Here is a 17304-nt window from a genome sequence, read left to right on the forward strand (position 1 = left end):
AAACAGGTGAACAAAGTTGTTCTGCACAACGACACAGCCTTGTGCACTCCCTGATTCAAAGTTTTGCAATACCTATTGTAGATTCTTGTCTTCCAGTGCCTGGCGCATGGCCAATGCTTCCAGGGTGATATTAAAACCCTTCCCTAAGAACTTTTGGAAGCACTGTAGCGTGCAGCTTACTTGGACATTAGACTAACTGCCACTTGTGCTTGCTAGGGAACCATGTGTCCCGTTGTAGACAAGCAGAGATTAATGCCAAACACATAGGTGTAGTGGTGTGCTCATTTCTGCGGGTGGCTTGTGCTTTGGCAGTACTGTCTCAAACACTCTGGGGTCACTCATGCAAACAAACACTACACATCAGTTGCCGGGGGTGACTGCAAGTGGCATCTGGGATTTGTCTCTATAAGAGTGTTGGATAAGAAGACAGATTAAGCTGAATGACTGCCAGAAAGACCCACGGAAGGGAACGAGCACAGCGAGCTGCTGTGTGTACATGTAACAGCATGTAACATGCAAACCAAAGGTCAGTCCATGCAATCATAAAACACATTTGAGGTGGGGCAGCTAGCGGATTTTGTGACAAATGGTTTGGAAACCAATCTTCCAGTGTGGTGTTGTACATCCATGGATGATGTGAGAACTTAGAGCTTTTGGAGCACAAATTCTGAGCCTTTACCCCAAAGAGTGGTCGGCATCATTCATCTCTCAATGTAAAACAGCTGTGTGTTTCAATGCTGTGTTTTTGTGGTGCTTTTTGCTCCAGCAGTGGTCTAATACGGTCTTAGTTAGGCAGCATGGTAGTTCTGCTGTCTACGTGTGCGCTGGCGCATTGGTGTGTAATGGTACCCTGGTGCGCAAACTGTGTGTGAATTCAAATACAAAAATTCCATTTTAATGAGAGCACAATAGGACCACAGCACTCTTGTTATCTTTGGGGACAATGGTCTGCGGCGCACTTCTGAACTCCATGCTTGAATCCCGGTCAGTAAGCATTTATGTCAACAGTTATTTTCAATTGTCACGGTCCCGGCAAACTACGTGGATAGCGAGTTCTACTAAACCTTGGCAATTCATTTATAAAGACAAACTTGTGGTGGTGACAGTATCCTTTTGGGAATTCAGATTTTTTATTTTTATCCTCCCAGCCCTTAAATTGGACTAGAAAACTTCCCATCACTTGACAATAATGTCTTTTTTGACTTAATACAAAGCAAACCAATTGGTCTCTTTAATCACTGCAGGCTGTGTTGATGGTTGTGTAATGTGTGCCACTGATGTCTGTGCTTCACACATACAGAATGTATAGAATTCCTTCTTATAAAATACATGAAATGACAAACTTCAAGCTTTCTTCGCATTTCCACTGCAACTTCTGTGCATTTGCATATTTCTGTTTCAGTAATGCATGCAAGGTCAAGCCTTTATTCAATTTCCACTGTTTTCAATCAAGCCCACATCTCGCTCTGACTTATTTCAACCCAGTGCAACGTTCAATCAACGAAATGACTCAGCATGTTTCCACAATGTGAGTCTGTGGAATTGCTGCACATAAAAGGACCTCTTTCATTTCGTCCCACTGAAACTCAAGTGCCATAATAGCCTCGTAAGAGGCCAGCAGCGGTCGGTGCCAATGTTGACTATTTGTTTTTTAAGGTCAAAACGCAGCAGAACCCGGGCCTGACGAAATAACAGTGAAACCCACATTGTCTGTGTCTGTGTGCGTTCTGTGCCTGTTGCCATGGCGACTGCAGGTTGCTGTCCAGGATGGCGGGGATGAAGGAGCAGCAGATCACGGAGGAGAAGCCCCTGCTGCCAGAGCAGCGAGGACCGGATTCAGACACGGTCAGTCCACCTGGTGTATTTAACATGCCCTCCTGCCCTCCTGCCCCCCCCACCACCCCATCACCCGCCCGCCCCAAAACCCTGCCAGCATCCAACAAACCATCTTGTCTGAAGATGCATGTCGGTCAGATAACCCTCTAGACGGAGATGTTTAGTGCTGCAATAGTTGCTATAATTAGACAGCGTACTGGTAGGGGAGGAATTAAACTCCATCCAGCCATGACTTTCTGATAGCGTTGCAACTGCGTAAGCATGAAAGCTCATTGAAGCCGAGGGGAGTGGAGAAGGCGCATCGGGGACCAGGCCGTGGGTGGTTACATAAAGTCCACTTATTCCAGTCCACTTAGCCAAGCAACAGGTTGTGGCCAGTACAAGGTCCTCAAATGTGAGAGAGCCATTTATCCAGGAATGAAAGAAATGTTTGCTCTTTATGATGAAAAGGAGACTTGAAAGGGACTAATTTATGACTCAACTTTCATGTCGAGTCTTTCAATCACAGTCTATTGAGAAATTTAATCACACATTCATTACTTTTATGCAGATCATGGTTGCCTTTGTGTCTTTTTGATTTAGATTTGTGTATGTAATGCAAACTCAGGTTAACACCCAGAGGTCACCTGCTGGTAAATTCTGGTAGATTTTAATATAAAAAAAACAAACAACTTACATTGAGAACCAGCATATGACAAAAAGGAAAAAGTGGGTATATAGTTATAGTAATATATAGTGATCATAATAATAGATTTTTTTTTATTATCAGTAAGTAAGGCAGGTGGACAAACTTTGCCAAATCACAATTGCAAGAAGCATCGTAACTCTCTAACCATACATAAAGCCACATAATGCTGTAACAATACATTAACAAGTGTGGCCGTTCCTATTGGATAGATGGATGGTTAGTTGTTTTAAAGTTGCTACATAGATATTAATGTGTCAGTAGACTAGCTGTGCTACTGGGCAGTTACAGTGACTCAGGTCCCTTTATATTTATTAGATTTGAAGTTAGCGCCACTATGGTTTCAGTCAATATGAATGGCAATTTCTGCCATTGATCCGCTCATCTAGCAGAAGATCATTAGGGTTGTTCATTATGAGCCCCTGCTTGTGAATTATAGAGGCCATTGATCCAGTTCTGTGTTCACGTCACTCAAAGCGCTTGACGTTTTTGTTGTTCTGTCGAAACGGTGCTTGTGGTATCTCGGCCCCTCCTCGCTCATTTAAAGTCTGTAGCTCTGGTGTTGTGCAACATTGTGTTAGTGACCTTTAAGAGCAGTGATTACCGCCTGGCTGGCACAAAAGGACGGCAGAAGCTCTGACTCACCCTAAGGCATTCAATTCATAACTGGTGGGCAAAAGCAGCTGTCTGTACATTTTGGCCAAGGACGACCCTCAAGATTAATTCAGAATTAAAATGCCTTTCCTGACACATTCTAAACTGTCCATGCGTACAAGCAATCCCTACTAAGTAAAGAAAATAAAAATTAAAGAATAAAGTAAAGATATAGAGACCTAGATTTTTTTTTTTCTAGGTCTGGTTGCATTCGATCAAAGATTTACAAAGTTCTGTTTTTAAGTCCTGGTGGACTAGAAAGTCAATGTACTTGCAACTTTCCTGAGGTGCATCTGCGTTCAAACTAAAGCAGTCAGAAAATGTGTTGTTGATGCAGAAAAGAGCAGTCTGGCGTCGAATCATTCGCTCCTTTATTCTCTTGATTTGTTTGACAAATAAAAGCATCAGTGACACGTTTATAAACGTCGACTTCAAAAGGGAGATTTCAAAGCAGCACTGTGGCTTTGCAGTTCCTACATACTGTAGGTCTGGGATTCAATTCAATTTATGACCTCTGTGAATCTGCCTCTGGAAGGAACTTTATAGCTACAGCATTTTATAGCTGTGTAGAATCCTCAATTTCTTATCATATTTGAACCTATGCGACCTGAGGACACTCCTGGCCTGGAGTTGCATCCTGGACAGCTTGCTCGTTTGTTGCATGTGATGAACCGTCCCACTTCCTCAGCTTGGCCCGGTGATGCGGCGATGCTGGAATGAAAACGAGGTAAAGTCAGGACGGTGGTGCCGCGTCATGAAAGTGTACAAGGTCTGAGAGTCATTGAGGAGTATTGTAAAAAAAAAAAAAAAAAAAAACACGCATGGGAGAAAATGACGCATGGAAGATGATGTTTACTGTCTGTCGCTTCTCTCTCTTTCCAACGCAGCAAGAAAAAGGAGAGGAGGCATCCGGGCTGTGCCCCGCCAACGCCGCGCCCCTTAACCAAGCCCCTCCCCCCAGCCGCTCCGCTCACCGCTGGCATGTCATCGCACGGCACTGGCTCCGCCAGACCCGCAGTCGGACCAGCGGGGTCCTCCCGGTAACTACCAGAAGCACTGGAATAGACAAGAGAACTTGTGATCCGATCCTTCTTTACTTTCTCTTTGATTTCAGTCTTTACTCATGGCAAGACAGGCTGTAACCGGCCCTGTTGTTCTCCAGACCCCATGGTGTTGCTGCTCACTTGCTTAGCAACCACATTGTCGAACGGTATTTGAGCGCCGTCATACAGCAGTGAGATTGCAGCAGGGAAAGAGCGAGTTACCGCTGGCAAAAGCGATACAGTAGTATTATAGGGTAAAATACTCGAGTCCATATACACATATAATTGTGTCAGACTGGCATGTCAGGAAATTCTTCTGCTCAGCAGTGTTGGGGAAGTGAGTTCTGAGTTGACCCTGTAATGCTAGTTATGCTAATAACACAGAGATCCTCCTGTACTTCGTAATGCAAAATGACAAATTTCTCAGGAAAAGACTTTTAATGAGTAAATCTCACAGCATTCTGTCAATGGTTTTTTTTTTTTTCTGGAAACATATATTTTGTTTTCCTTCAAATTGTCGTTTAGTCAAACCAATCAATCCGACACTGGGCCAAAATCTCAGTCGAGGAAAGCAGCCGCCATACGCAGAGGCTGAGGTTAGTGCAGGAAGCAGCAGCTGCCATGAACGCAACATATCATAGCTCCTCACCGACATATCTGCCATCCAGTTCTTTCAAAGACTCGGATTAACTGGACCCTTTTTTTTTTTTTTTTTTTTTTCCCCCAAACATTTATTTTGTGACCTCACCGCTCAACGCAGTAGTTGTTTAGACTACTGAAATCTTGACCTTCGCTCACACGAAGCAGTTCTCCTAAAGTAAACCGAGCCGAGCAAGGTTTATGCGGGTATCACAGGATACGTGCAGCACCGCAGGCAGGCCCTGTATCACCGAGCTCAGCCCCCGCCCGAATGAAGGGAGGCGAGCGTGCAGGAGTTGAAAGAAAGAGAAGAGTGCCACCTGCTGGTCCGACCACCGTACTGGCATGACCAAGGCGTTTGCATGACATCCTCAAGGACTGAAGGTGCCCTCCTAGTTGCCAGTTGTGTCCATAAAATCGACATTGATTTTGATCACTGATTTGGCCAACTCCCCTGAAGACGTTCGTATCTCACACAAATAAATCAAATTTAACTAAAGAGGGCAGCTTCACTTCCTGTTGCTCTTAGTAATATTATATTTCTGTCTTTCCTCAGGTGTGCCTGTGTTCTGACTATTCACTCTTCTCCAGCTCTCTCCGCAAATAACTTGACTCATTTTTTTTTTACCCACCTTTCATTCCCTGCAATCAGTCTCGACTTTGTATGAATACGGCATTCGTGTCCAAGAATCTCAAGTTATTCTATGAGAATAATCCTTAATTTCTCACATGTTGGACACCGTTTTCATGTATGTTTAAATAAGAGGCAGCGTGGAAATGTATCAATCTGATGGTTGCGACTCACAGGATATAAGTTTTTTCTAACTCGTGCCTAAGCGTGTGCGAAAATAGAAATAATGTCGAGGCAGTGAAATGCAGCTAATCTATGCACATATTCAGCTATGGGTGAGAAACCCGTTTGACGTCAACACATATTATGAAACCAGAATCGGACCAGACTCCACCACAGGTGTGATACAGCAAGGTGTTTTAGTTCTTTCTGGATCCAAAATGCCATCCTCCTGATTGACTTCCTGAGTGCCCACTATTGGATAGCTTTGACTGGTGCAGCTGTCACCACTCAAGCCAGCTTGTCACCATTTCGGTGTTTAAACCAACCTTGGCAGCCACACAGCCAGACTGCCTCGCAGGGATTCTCTCCTGACCACTGCGGCCAGATGACTAAGGCGTTATTTTTATAGCCTATTTAATACCCTGCTTGTCCCCATTTCGGAAAGCGGATGACTGTCGGCCGGGTCTGGCTCGCTGAGAGTGGGTGGGAGTTTTGTGGGGCTTTGAAATTTATCCTCTTGTGAAAAAAATAAAAGCACCACATTCTCCCCCCTTTTCTTTTTGATACACCTGAATCCTTCGCAGGCTTCTATGTGCGCTTAAGTAGATTATCACCCACGTACTTAGGGCAACAGTTGTGACTGGCACGTCGGAATTTAACGTCGCACTCCGGCAACGCGGTTCTGTTCCTCTGAGCAGGCTTTGACAAATGGCTTAAAAACTTCTCTGCGGCGCGCTGCAGAGGAAAAGCAACTCCCGATCACTATTGTACACTCTGACGTCCAGCATCACTTTCACCAAAGCAGTTAGTCAGTATACCGCTGTGGTGTGGGATACTCTGTAGGTGCTTTCAAACCAACATCACAGAGCTTCTAAATACTCATGCCCTATACATCCTGCGGCCTTCGGCCCCGACGGAACACGCACTCTGTTCTGCTTTCAAAACACGTGCACCTGTGTCTGCTCACGTCTTCCGCCTCCATCCTCCGTTTTAACCGTTTTCTTCCGCCCCTTCTTCTCTCCCCCTGCAGGAGAGCTGCGAGCAGCTGATGCCGCCGGGGGATTGGAAGGTAAGAACCTGCGTGAGCGCGCCGCTGTTGCGATGAGGTGGAATCTGCTCCCTCCACCGCCCTGCTACCCCTCCCCTCCCCTCTTTGTTGTATTATTTTCCAGTGCATCTCGTCTCTCGCGCTCCGGGTGTCTGTGGCCTCCTTCATCTGTCTCTGTCGTCCCACTGGGTAAACAACGGCGGTGCTTGTCTGTGTCAACAGAGGAGGGACACTTGCGCCTTCGCGAGGCTAAAAATAGCAACAATGATGGCACCACATCTTTAGGTTATCCAAAAAGAAAGACAGTGATGAGTGATGTGGCTGAGGGGAGTCGGTGCGGCAGAAGGCTGGTGGAAGTTTGACTGTGCAGAGTTCTCACTCTCAGTGATCCTGAAGGGACTGTCTTTTTTTCTGTGAGGCCCCGTACAAAATAAAATGTACATTTACATTTCTACAAATGCAAGTGGGGGGGCATTTTAAACAGTGAGAAGATAATTTATACCTGAGTTGCAAGCGATGACAAACAACAACTGCCAAAACTACGGAAGAGAATTAGGGCCACAAGAAGAGACAAAAATTAAGGTCGAATTTTTTGTCAAGTTACGAATTTGAGAAGTTTGAGTAAAGTTGGAATTTCGAGATCAAGGTCAGATTTTCGAGAATAAAATCGAAATTTTGCAAGTAAGTCAAACTGTTGAGAATGAAGTCAACAGGCTCTGCGCGCAAGTCTAGTGGAGTACTTCCGTTTTCACCACTTTCCTGATTACTGTGGGCGTCTGTCCGTCCTCATGCACTGGTGCAGTTTGCACTGCAAGTAGTTGCTTTAGTTCAATTGGTTACTTTACTGCAGTTTTAAAACTCCGAAAGCATTATATTGCATAATCTCACGTACATGGTGCACCATCACACTTGTTCTCACATGTGTCGCAGCTCTGCAGGTTTATTTTAGTCAGGCGTTTGCTCAGTGCCAGACCGAAATAATGAGATGATGTAGTGATGTAATGAAACACCTCTCCTTCTTTTGTTCACACTTAAACCTGACATTTCAAGTTCTCGGAGAGCAGCGTTCTGAAGTACTTTGTCTGCTGGCTGCCTTGAATCATTTGTTTTCCAATCAAAGGCTAAAACTTCATTTTGTTTTGGAATAAAGAGAAGGCAGTGCTGTAAATATTATTAGTTCTTGTTAAATTAAGATTTTAGACAACAGACATGTCCCACTGGTGACTTCAATGTACTGCTCTGTAGACTGTTATTGTATAAAACCTTCTGTGCTGTGCTTACATCTCATTTAATGGGGACATAAAGAGAAAAGCAAGAAATAAAAATGTGAAACAGCCCGTCTGATAAGACTGCCACTGGGGCAGCATCACTGCCAGCATCCTTAGCTGTCGTCGCAGTTTCTTCTGTGTTCTTTCCAGGGTTGCTTCCAGCAGCCACTTCACGCTTTAGTCAGGACTGAAAGGCCCCTGATTGGTTGTGCGTTACTAAAGCAGGTTGGAACTGCTTTAGTTGTCTGTTTGTTTTTAAGATTAGTGAAAAAGATTTCGGAAAATCTCATCCGTCTGCATTTTGGAGTGTCTGGTTGAATTCATAGCAAATAAAATCTGTAAAACTTGGAGCTGACCAGAAATCTTTTCAGCTAATGTTGTGTAAAACGCCATCAGAATTGTAATAAATTGATGGATTTCTGCCTCAAAAGATGCCGCTTGGCTCTTGTTTGTTGTGATAAACTTTGATGTTTGTGATAAACTCAGAGATAGAAGGGCTGTCTGACACAGCTCCATGTCAAACAGACAAATAAGCAGTGCGGCAGAATTACATCCAATTGAGATCATCGTTAATTCCTCATCATCTCTGTTTTCTTAAATGGCAGCATCATCTTCCGCTTTGAAAGATTCTCGTTTCGGCTGCAGCCGGCCCAACACTGGCTGTCAAATGACTGTGCTCAGAGATGGTGTGTCTAAAATAGATGGAGGGATGCAGAGTCAGCACGGGGAGAGAGAGTTAATCTCTGTGGAGGAAAAGGGGGACAAAGTCAGAGGGAAAGAGAGGGGGAAGAGAAAAGCAAAGAGTTCAAGTTGAGTCAGCAAGCCGAGCGCTCTGTCAACAGGAAAGACGGCAGAGAGAAAAGAGGGGATAGACAGAGAGAACGGGTGGGGGGTGAGAATGTGGCAGGATAAAAGGCGTGTCTGCGCAGTCAGCATGATGGCTACTGTGTGACACCGTTTCAGTCGTATAATTATGCGCGTAGGCCTGACGGGCTTAAGCATCTTAAGTCTCATCCTCCTTTGAAGGAAAATGAGCGGTGCGCGTCAGTTGATGCCAGCTTTTGATAGAGCAAAGACCTCTGCCAACCTTTACTGGTCTGAGAGTTTGTGCATGTGATTGTTCGGTCCTGTTATAACTAAGAACTTTGAGGACGAACTTCCACTTTGAGCTTTGAATTTTGGTTCAAAAGGTCAAAGGAAACTGGTCAAACCTGATTTTGCAGATTAGAGATCAGGGTGTAATAGTTTTTGTGAATTTGAGTTGTACAATTGAAATGTGATTGATTGATTGATTGATTGATTGATTGATTGATTCGTTCAATGATTGATTGATACTGCATAACTTAAGGAGAACATGCAAGCAGAACAGGCGGCAGGTTAGTCATAAAACTAATATTCATGCATTTCTTCCTTGATAGAGTGTGCTGATGCTTGTAGTTTGCCTTCATGGGGAGACCCGTGTGTGCGTTATACCTGCTTCACCTGTCTTCCATTTGAGGTTTTGGTCAAAGGTATCAATTAGTCATCCAAATGAGGCAGATTTTAGAAACACTACATTCAGACAGGACCTCAGAGGCCATCTGATGTGATGTGATGTGATGGGATGTAGATCCTGGGCTTTTTAACTGTTGAGGCAGGTTACATTCATTCATTCATTCATGGAGAAGAAGAAGCTTCATGACACACAGAAAGAAAGAATGAAACATACAGGGGCCTGCTTGGATTCTGCCTCATTAGAGCTGAGTCAGCGTCTGTGCTATTTTTGTTTAAAGGCTTGAAGGGAGGAGGCGTGGAGGGCAAAAACAGGGGGCGACTGGGGAAAACCAAGAAAACAACAACAACAACAAACAACAGCAACAACAGGGAAGCAGAAAGAGATGAAAAACTGGAGCAGTGGTGCTGATGAGAGAGAGAGAGAGAGCGCCGACTTCCAGCGCGGGGGGACAGACGGGCCGGCCAACCAATCGGTCGCTGGGGAGGCTGCCTCTCTGAACCAATCAGCTGCAGCCCGCCCAACACCCTGTCTCGGTTGCCTGCGTGTGATGAGAGGGGCGGGAGTGGGGAGGTGGGGGGAGGGAGGGGGGCTGCAGCTCGGAGCTTAAGAGTCTGGGTGGGAGCGGAGCAGACAAAGACACTGCAGCAGCCTGCAGCATCCAGCGTCAGAGCCCTCAGCCGGAGCTCACCAGGACCCTTCGCACAGGAGAGGCCTGGCCGCTCCACCTGCTCCACCGCACGCTCCTCCTCTTCGTCAGCTGAGACACACACACCCTCTGCGGAGCCATGCCTGAGTGCTGGGACGGGGTGAGTGGCACAGGACGAGGTGTCGGGGGAGGGGGGGGGGGTCTGATTTATTCATGAAGTGTCAGAATCATTTTTTTTTGTAAGCATGACTTTTGCAATTTGTAGTTTTTTTTTATTTAATTTTATTTTTTTAACGTTTTTTTTTTAAATTTTTTTAATAGTTTTGTTTTCTTCTAATATTTAAGTTGATTCTCACCTGTGCAAATTTACCGGCATCTGCTCTGCAAGACGGGGGAAATTGTCCAGCATCAGTCACGCTGCAGCGCAGCCGCGTGTGTCAGAGTCAGGCTTAATCTGCATTCAGGTGGAGACCCTGCCGCGTCAGTGTCGAGCGATGGGTCACTCTCTGACTGTGGCCCACTGACACACTTCTGCCGGCCGACATGGCGATGCATCAACGCTTGCGTCTCTGCAGACGCACAGTCGAAACGTGCACTTCAAACCTTGCTGCGCTGTTTTTGCAACATTTTGCCGTATTTCACAGTGAGGGATAATGGTGTGTGTGTGTGTGTGTGTGTGTGTATCCCTGTCTTGTGTTTTTCATATTTGGGTCATTGATTAGTTAGTTAAGATTTTTGTTGGTGTTGAAACTCAGCTGTGAGTGCCCCCCCAGTCCCCCCCCCCCCAACCCCTCCCCCCTCCAAAAAAAATGCAGCAAGCCTCAGCTGTGTTGTTTTTAATCAACGTTAAGTGGTAGAGAATTCCCGTCGGCGTGTCGCTGCTGGACATGTGAAGGTCATCCGGGGCTCATGTGTCCCTGACTGACGTGTCTTTTCTCCCCGCACTCTCCACAGCGCAAAAGCAGACAAAGCCTCCCAAGCCTCAAATTAGAATGTCGATTGCGCACAACAACCGAGGTTGACGGGGAAATAATGAGAGATTATCTGAGTGGATTAGCTGATAGCTGCTGGCTCTGTGATGATCTGCTGCTACGGGGAGAAAAGGGGGGGGGGGAGGGATTATGCAGATTTTTAGCAGTTAGCCGCATTCCAAAGGTGTTGTTTGTTTTCTGTCCTCTGAGTTATTTGGAGCCGTTTGAATTGGACCGCAGTGTTTGAGCAGGGCAGCAGATTGACGGCGGCAGGTTGTCACTTGTCAGAGCGTGCTGATGGTTTTGCAGCAATGATTGTGCGTGTGTGTGTGTGTGTGTGTGTGTGTGTGTGTGTGTGTGTGTTGTACTGTGTCAGTAAACAGGAAAGATGACAGTTATGAAAACGGCTTAATCGCAGTTTACTGCCTAAATGAATCCAAAATCACCACACTGCTGAGTGTTTGCGTGCGTGTGTGCGTGCGTGTGTGTGTGTGTGTGTGTGTGTGTTTTCTCACGCTGAACTGCTCATGTAACACAAATCTCCTTCCTCCATTTTGTGCAGCGTTGACCATTGATGCTGACAAAATGTGCAGGCCTGCATTGCCAAAGCAAATTTAAAAACAAAGAGAATTCAGTGCACTTGATAATGTTTTACAAGGGAAAAGAAAAAAAACAACACCTGATATGCTAAATAATAAACTGATATGTTTCAGCATTGACAATATTTGGTTTTAACCTTTCACAAATTACTTCTTTGATGTTGTATATTTTGAAAAGCTGTTATCACTGAAACACAATTTCTCCTGTGGTTTGGTTTTTGTGTTTGTTCCCACTTTTCCATTTCAGCCAAACAGCAAATTATAGCTCAGCATCAATAAGTTGCATCTGCCAGAACCTGTTTAACTCATCTGTCCAGTCTTCCAACATAGGAAGGTTTTGTTTTTAGGAAGTCGTTGTAATTACACAAGAACCTTTTCTGTCTATTCTGTGAAATAAATCCAGGTGATGAGGCCCATGAAGCCTCTTTTATTGCATAAAAAATATTTGTCCATTTATTGTCAGCATAAATAACTCTCGATGTGACACTGTTGCAGTGTCCAGTCAGTAATAATGAACTGTCAGGCTTACAGACTTACTCCCACGCCGATGCAATTCCTTCCGACTAAACCCCTGAAGCCGTCGCGCTGCCGTGAAAGCTGACGCTTAAATTGCAACAATCCTCCATAGATTAGCCGTAAACGGCAGGCCGGCGTGCTTTACACGGTCCTTGACGTGAACGTCGATAAGAAGGCAGGCAGAATCGTAAAGGCCCCTCACTTACGAGACCCGACGGTGTTCCTGAGTTTTTCTCACACAGCGTTTCGCGCTCCAGGCGGGCGTGGGACGCACCTGCAACGGGAACAGGTGGACGCCGGTGTGATGAACCGCCGCAGGTGTGAGAGCGTGTGCTTGTGTTTTTGTCGCGCAGGAACATGACATCGAGACCCCTTACGGGATGCTGCATGTGGTCATCCGCGGCGCACCCAAAGGGAACAAACCTGCCATCCTCACCTACCACGACGTGGGACTGAACCGTGAGTAAAAGTGTCTGAGTGTGGGTGCTAGCAGAAGGTGTTTCCGCGCTCGTGGGATGCGATGATTAGTCTGCGATCCCCGGCCGAAAAAAAAGAAAAAAGGTGAAGATGTTGACAGCGTTGAGCGATGAAGGGAAGCTGGAAATAAAGCCGTTTATACGTACATACATTGTAATGGTGTTGCAAATGTGTTGTACCCTCGTGAGTTCCTCACGATGACACCAACAAATAGCGTCGAGCAGGTGTTGACCGAGTCCCACCGAGCTGCAGGCTGGCTGGCCGCCCTTGGTGACAGCGATTTAATAAGAGCGATAAAGACATCAGCCAGTGAGAAAGAGGAGGAGGAGGAGGAGCAAGAGGAGGAGGAGGAGGAGGAGGAGGAGGAGGAGGAGGAGGAAGAAACTGGTGAAGACTAGAAAAAAAACATGAATAAAAAACAACAACGTTGCTGGGTGGGCGAGTCGGGGGGGGGGTCTTGAAGTTTGATGAGGCCAAAAAATAGGACAAAGGTAGAGCTGAAAGCAGCGGGCGAGCGTGTGAGGCGTCGATGAAATGTAGGTCAGAAAAACATCCCCATCATGCGGAAGGAGGAGGGGCGGGGTCCGCAGCACTGCGGCGCTGCCTGTCTGGATGGATGGATGGGTGGAGGTGGGATGGAGTGGTGGTGGTGGGGTGGGGGGTGGCGGTAGAGGGGTGGTGAAAGATAGCGTGCCATCAGGCGGAGCTCATCCTCGTCCTTGCTGACTGCCACTATCCTTCTCCACTCGCCTCCTCCCGTCGAATCTGTTATCACCTAATCTTGATTTATTAGATCCCCGCCCTCCCCACACATGGTTTTAAGCAGCAGACGTCCAATCCTCTAAACGCTGACATCAAAAACCAGCGAGGCTTATATGTTTGCAAAGTCATTCCACTGGGCTGCGCATTCGCACAGAGGGAGCAGGCAAGGAGAGAAGGATGAAAGGAATCCACCTCGACGGCGTTGCATTAAGAAAACTGGCACAAAGGCTTCCAATCAGCAGATGTCCTACCGTCAAAAAAAATAAATAAAAAATAGGGTACGTAGGGACCAGAAATAGATCATTCGGCAAAGAAAGACGAGATTATACGTGGGAGACGGCGAGAGAGAGGCTTGAAGGGCGAGATAAAGCAGCGGGGAAGAAGAGGGAGGGGCGGCAGAACGAGAGAGGCTTTAAAATGAGAGGCAGGAAGTAGGTCACCGAGTCAGCGGCAGAGCAGAACGGGCTCGGTGAGCGATGAGTCAGCGCGAACGTAGACGAGAAAACGAAAGGGGGTCGAGGCGTCTCACCTCCGCCCCTCACCCGTCGGCCGATTGGCCGATTCTTCCGCCGGCGTCCGGGAGGAACCGAGGCAAAACCCAGTTGTCGCGATAATTGGTTTGTCTAATCGACCAACCTCCTATTAGGGTTAGGGTTAGGGTTAGGGGAGGTCGGACCAGTGGGCAATTTGTCGGACTAATAATGGGAGGTCGGACCAATGCCGTGCTCCCAGCGAAAACACAGCGTTCCTTCTGGAGGTCATTTCACTTTCTCAATTCAACCAGCTGATTAGTAGCCATGAAAAAGAAGGCAGCGGTTTATTTTAATCCAAGGACTCCAGACTCTCGCTGGGCACTTTACTTGGTACGCTCTGCACCGTCGGCTGCCCGTGCTTCCGACGCGCTGTCTGTTCAGTGATGCTCCTCTGCGGACCTCTCGGTCGCCACGAGTTAGCGTTGCCTCGCTGACCTCTCGCTGTTCTCCTCTGACCTCTGGCAAGAAGCAAGAAATTTTGCCCCAGAGTAGGAAAGAGCAGTGGATATCTGCTCTATTACTCTGCTTCTCCAGAGTCCTAGTAACAATTTCTGGGGGGGGGGGACCCAAAACATTACGATCCGCCAGTCTGGTAACAACAACACAACTGTGCTGCGCTCAAGGTCACTCACATTGTCGTTATTCAATATTTTGAGGCTTTGTGAACCTCGACTAAATTGACTAAATGCATTTCACACAGACCCGCTGACCGTAAGCGAGAATGCCACGGCGAACTAGAGCCAAAGGAGGGCTGCGTGACATTTGATTGGTCGGTGGGGTGGGGTGGGGTGGGGAGGGCCTGCTGGTTCTGGCGTCGATCACCTGCGCACAGATGGCCCCACCTTCACGGCCCTCTCCCGGGGCCAATGCATATTTAATGGCGTTGCGTCCTCTCCTTCCCCTCCCCCCCGCTTATTTTCCTCTCCTCCCCTTCCGCAGACAAGCTGTGCTTCAACACCCTCTTCAACAATGAGGACATGCAGGAGATCACCAAGCACTTTGTTGTTTGCCACGTGGACGCGCCGGGGCAGCAGATTGGAGCTTCGCAGATGCCGCAGGGGTAAAAGCAAAAACGCACAGTCAATAATGGGGGAACAATGAGAAAAACATAAAAAGCGGCGCAGTTGCATAAAATTTGGCTTGAGTGAGCTACGGTTTAAACATCCATATTTCCTGTTTGTCTCTGCAGCTACCAGTACCCCACTATGGACCAGCTGGCTGGGATGCTGCCCACTGTGGTGCAGCACTTTGGGTTGGTACCCCTTTTTTTTCCATTAAAATTGCACAAAGGGTGTCTGAGATTGAATTTCTACTTCTCTGTCTTCTTCTTCTTCTTCTTCTTCTTCTTCTTCTTCTTCTTCTTCTTACTACGTCTTGCACAGTCAGTTCTCTCTCGCCACTGCTTCTGAGCCTCGCTACCGTACGCAGCCTTAGTATCCCCGAGCTGTTTCTGTTGTATTGCGGCGCGACGAGAAGCCTTTTGCCAGCGTGCGTGTAATTTTAGCTTGGACACTGCGAGCACGCTTTGTTCTGCACAGACAACCCACTGCTGCCAACAACGTTTGTGCAGAACATCTCTCGTAGTCTGCTCTGAATTGCGCCCCCGTCCCCCACACATCCTAATAGATTTCTTTCTTTTTTCTTTTTTTTTTTAGCTTTAAGAGCATCGTTGGGATCGGAGTCGGGGCTGGTGCCTACATTCTGGCCAAGTTCGCCGTGAGTCAAATTCTCCTTCAGCTGAATGTACAGCGGCTTGCAATAAGGGACTGGCTCTAACGTCTGAGCTCATTTGATTTCAGCTGATCTTCCCTGACCTGGTGGAAGGTCTGGTGCTGCTCAACATCGACCCCAACGGCAAAGGCTGGATCGACTGGGCTGCCACCAAGGTAGCGGACTGGAACTTTGAATCTGTGCCCTCTTCCCCCCACCAGAGCTTCTTTTGATTTTTCATCGTCTTAACAATCTCCCTGTCTGTCTGACAGCTGTCCGGTCTCACCAGCGCCCTCCCTGACACCGTGCTGCCACACCTTTTCAGCCAGGTAAGCCTGCACCGGCCTCCATTCACATCATGCCTTTTCCTTTTCTTTGTAAGGCAAAGGCTGACGTGCATTCTCATGAGGTGACAATAAAATGATTGATTTCGCTGTTTAAAAGACTCTGAGTGTGTTTTTTTTTTTTTTACGTGCACTTCTGCGCAGGAGGAGCTGATGAACAACACAGAGCTGGTGCAGAGCTACAGGCAACAAATCAACAACACCCTCAACCAGTTCAACCTGCAACTTTTCTGGAACATGTACAACAGGTGTGGAAGTACACGGGCGTGCAAGCACTCTTGCTCATTAAAGACCACAAGCATAACGCTATCGTCTCTTTCAGTCGGCGGGACCTGGAGATGAATCGCAGCGGGACGGTGCTCAACGCCAAGACTCTGAAGTGAGTCTGCAGACGAGTCAAGATTGAACAAAAAAAAAAAACACCGACTGCACACTTCTCACTCAAGCAAATAACTGAGGGGGTTGAAAAATGTCACCTTGTCCACATTTCAGCATTTTCCTCAACAATTTGGCTTGATTTCTGATATTTATGTTGGTAAAACTTAGGATAATAAATACAAAACGCTCTGTTAGGTGGGCTTCCTTAAAAATGTAAACCTTTAAGTGGACAACATCTCAACTGCAAACAGCAAAAAAAAAAAAAAAGGCTAAAGGTTAAATTTTTAAGTAGCTTTCCCCCCCCCTTTGCAGCTGCTCCTCTCAATGGTGTCAATCTTTTGCCGCAGGTGCCCCGCGATGCTGGTGGTGGGAGACAACGCGCCTGCAGAGGAGGGAGTGGTGAGTTCCCTCCCCCCCCCACCATCTCCCCCGTCACCTCCTCCTCCCCGAGTCCTCCGATGATCTCGTGCACTCGGACGACTTCCTTCCCTCCGTGCAGTTTGGCCTCAAAAGAAACTTTGGCCCGCCCTCTACCGAGCATGCTCAGTCGCCTCTCTGCTCGGAGGGCTTTTTTTTTTTTTGCGCTTGGCCGCATAACAAATTCACAGCCAACTTCCATCCTCATTCAGTAAAACAAAAAGCAGGTCAGCCAGCGCAGACCTGGTTTGGCCTCTCCGAAGCCCTGCTGCACCTCCAGGCCGTGTGTGTGTGTGTGTGTGTCTGTCTGTCTGTCTGTCCATCTGTGTCCATGTGTGCAATGCATGAGTTGATACTGAACTGTAGGTGTGCGTGCGCGCGTGTGTGTGTGTGTTTTCCAGGGGCCAGATGGCCTCTGTCCTCTCCTCTCCTCTCCTCTCCTCTTCTCTCTCTTTCTCTGCTGGGTTTTCTCGTTTGAGGTGGCCCAGAT

The 17304-nt window shown here is 47.1% G+C and overlaps 1 protein-coding gene across 10 annotated transcripts in view; it reads left to right on the forward strand.

Annotated features, from left to right (window-relative positions):
• The window catches only part of ndrg4 (NDRG family member 4), a 44326-nt gene that overhangs the window by 20637 nt on the left and 6385 nt on the right, over window positions 1-17304 (forward strand). For 5 of the 10 annotated variants that reach the window (XM_076042930.1, XM_076042931.1, XM_076042934.1 and 2 more), the window contains 12 exons: window positions 1755-1845; window positions 4063-4215; window positions 6681-6719; window positions 12547-12652; window positions 14905-15025; window positions 15155-15217; window positions 15621-15681; window positions 15765-15851; window positions 15948-16004; window positions 16164-16267; window positions 16342-16398; window positions 16745-16796. In XM_076042930.1, the coding sequence (XP_075899045.1) occupies window positions 1755-1845; window positions 4063-4215; window positions 6681-6719; window positions 12547-12652; window positions 14905-15025; window positions 15155-15217; window positions 15621-15681; window positions 15765-15851; window positions 15948-16004; window positions 16164-16267; window positions 16342-16398; window positions 16745-16796 (991 nt within the window). Of the gene's footprint in view, window positions 1-1754; window positions 1846-4062; window positions 4216-6680; window positions 6720-10086; window positions 10268-12546; window positions 12653-14904; window positions 15026-15154; window positions 15218-15620; window positions 15682-15764; window positions 15852-15947; window positions 16005-16163; window positions 16268-16341; window positions 16399-16744; window positions 16797-17304 lie in introns of those variants that run through there. The other 5 variants (XM_076042935.1, XM_076042937.1, XM_076042936.1 and 2 more) reach the window with 3 other exon arrangements.

Source organism: Nelusetta ayraudi, unplaced genomic scaffold (genome assembly GCF_046127955.1).
Source record: "Nelusetta ayraudi isolate G7.1 ecotype Tasmania unplaced genomic scaffold, CSIRO-AGI_Nayr_v1 ptg000071l, whole genome shotgun sequence".
Lineage (NCBI taxonomy): Eukaryota > Metazoa > Chordata > Actinopteri > Tetraodontiformes > Monacanthidae > Nelusetta > Nelusetta ayraudi.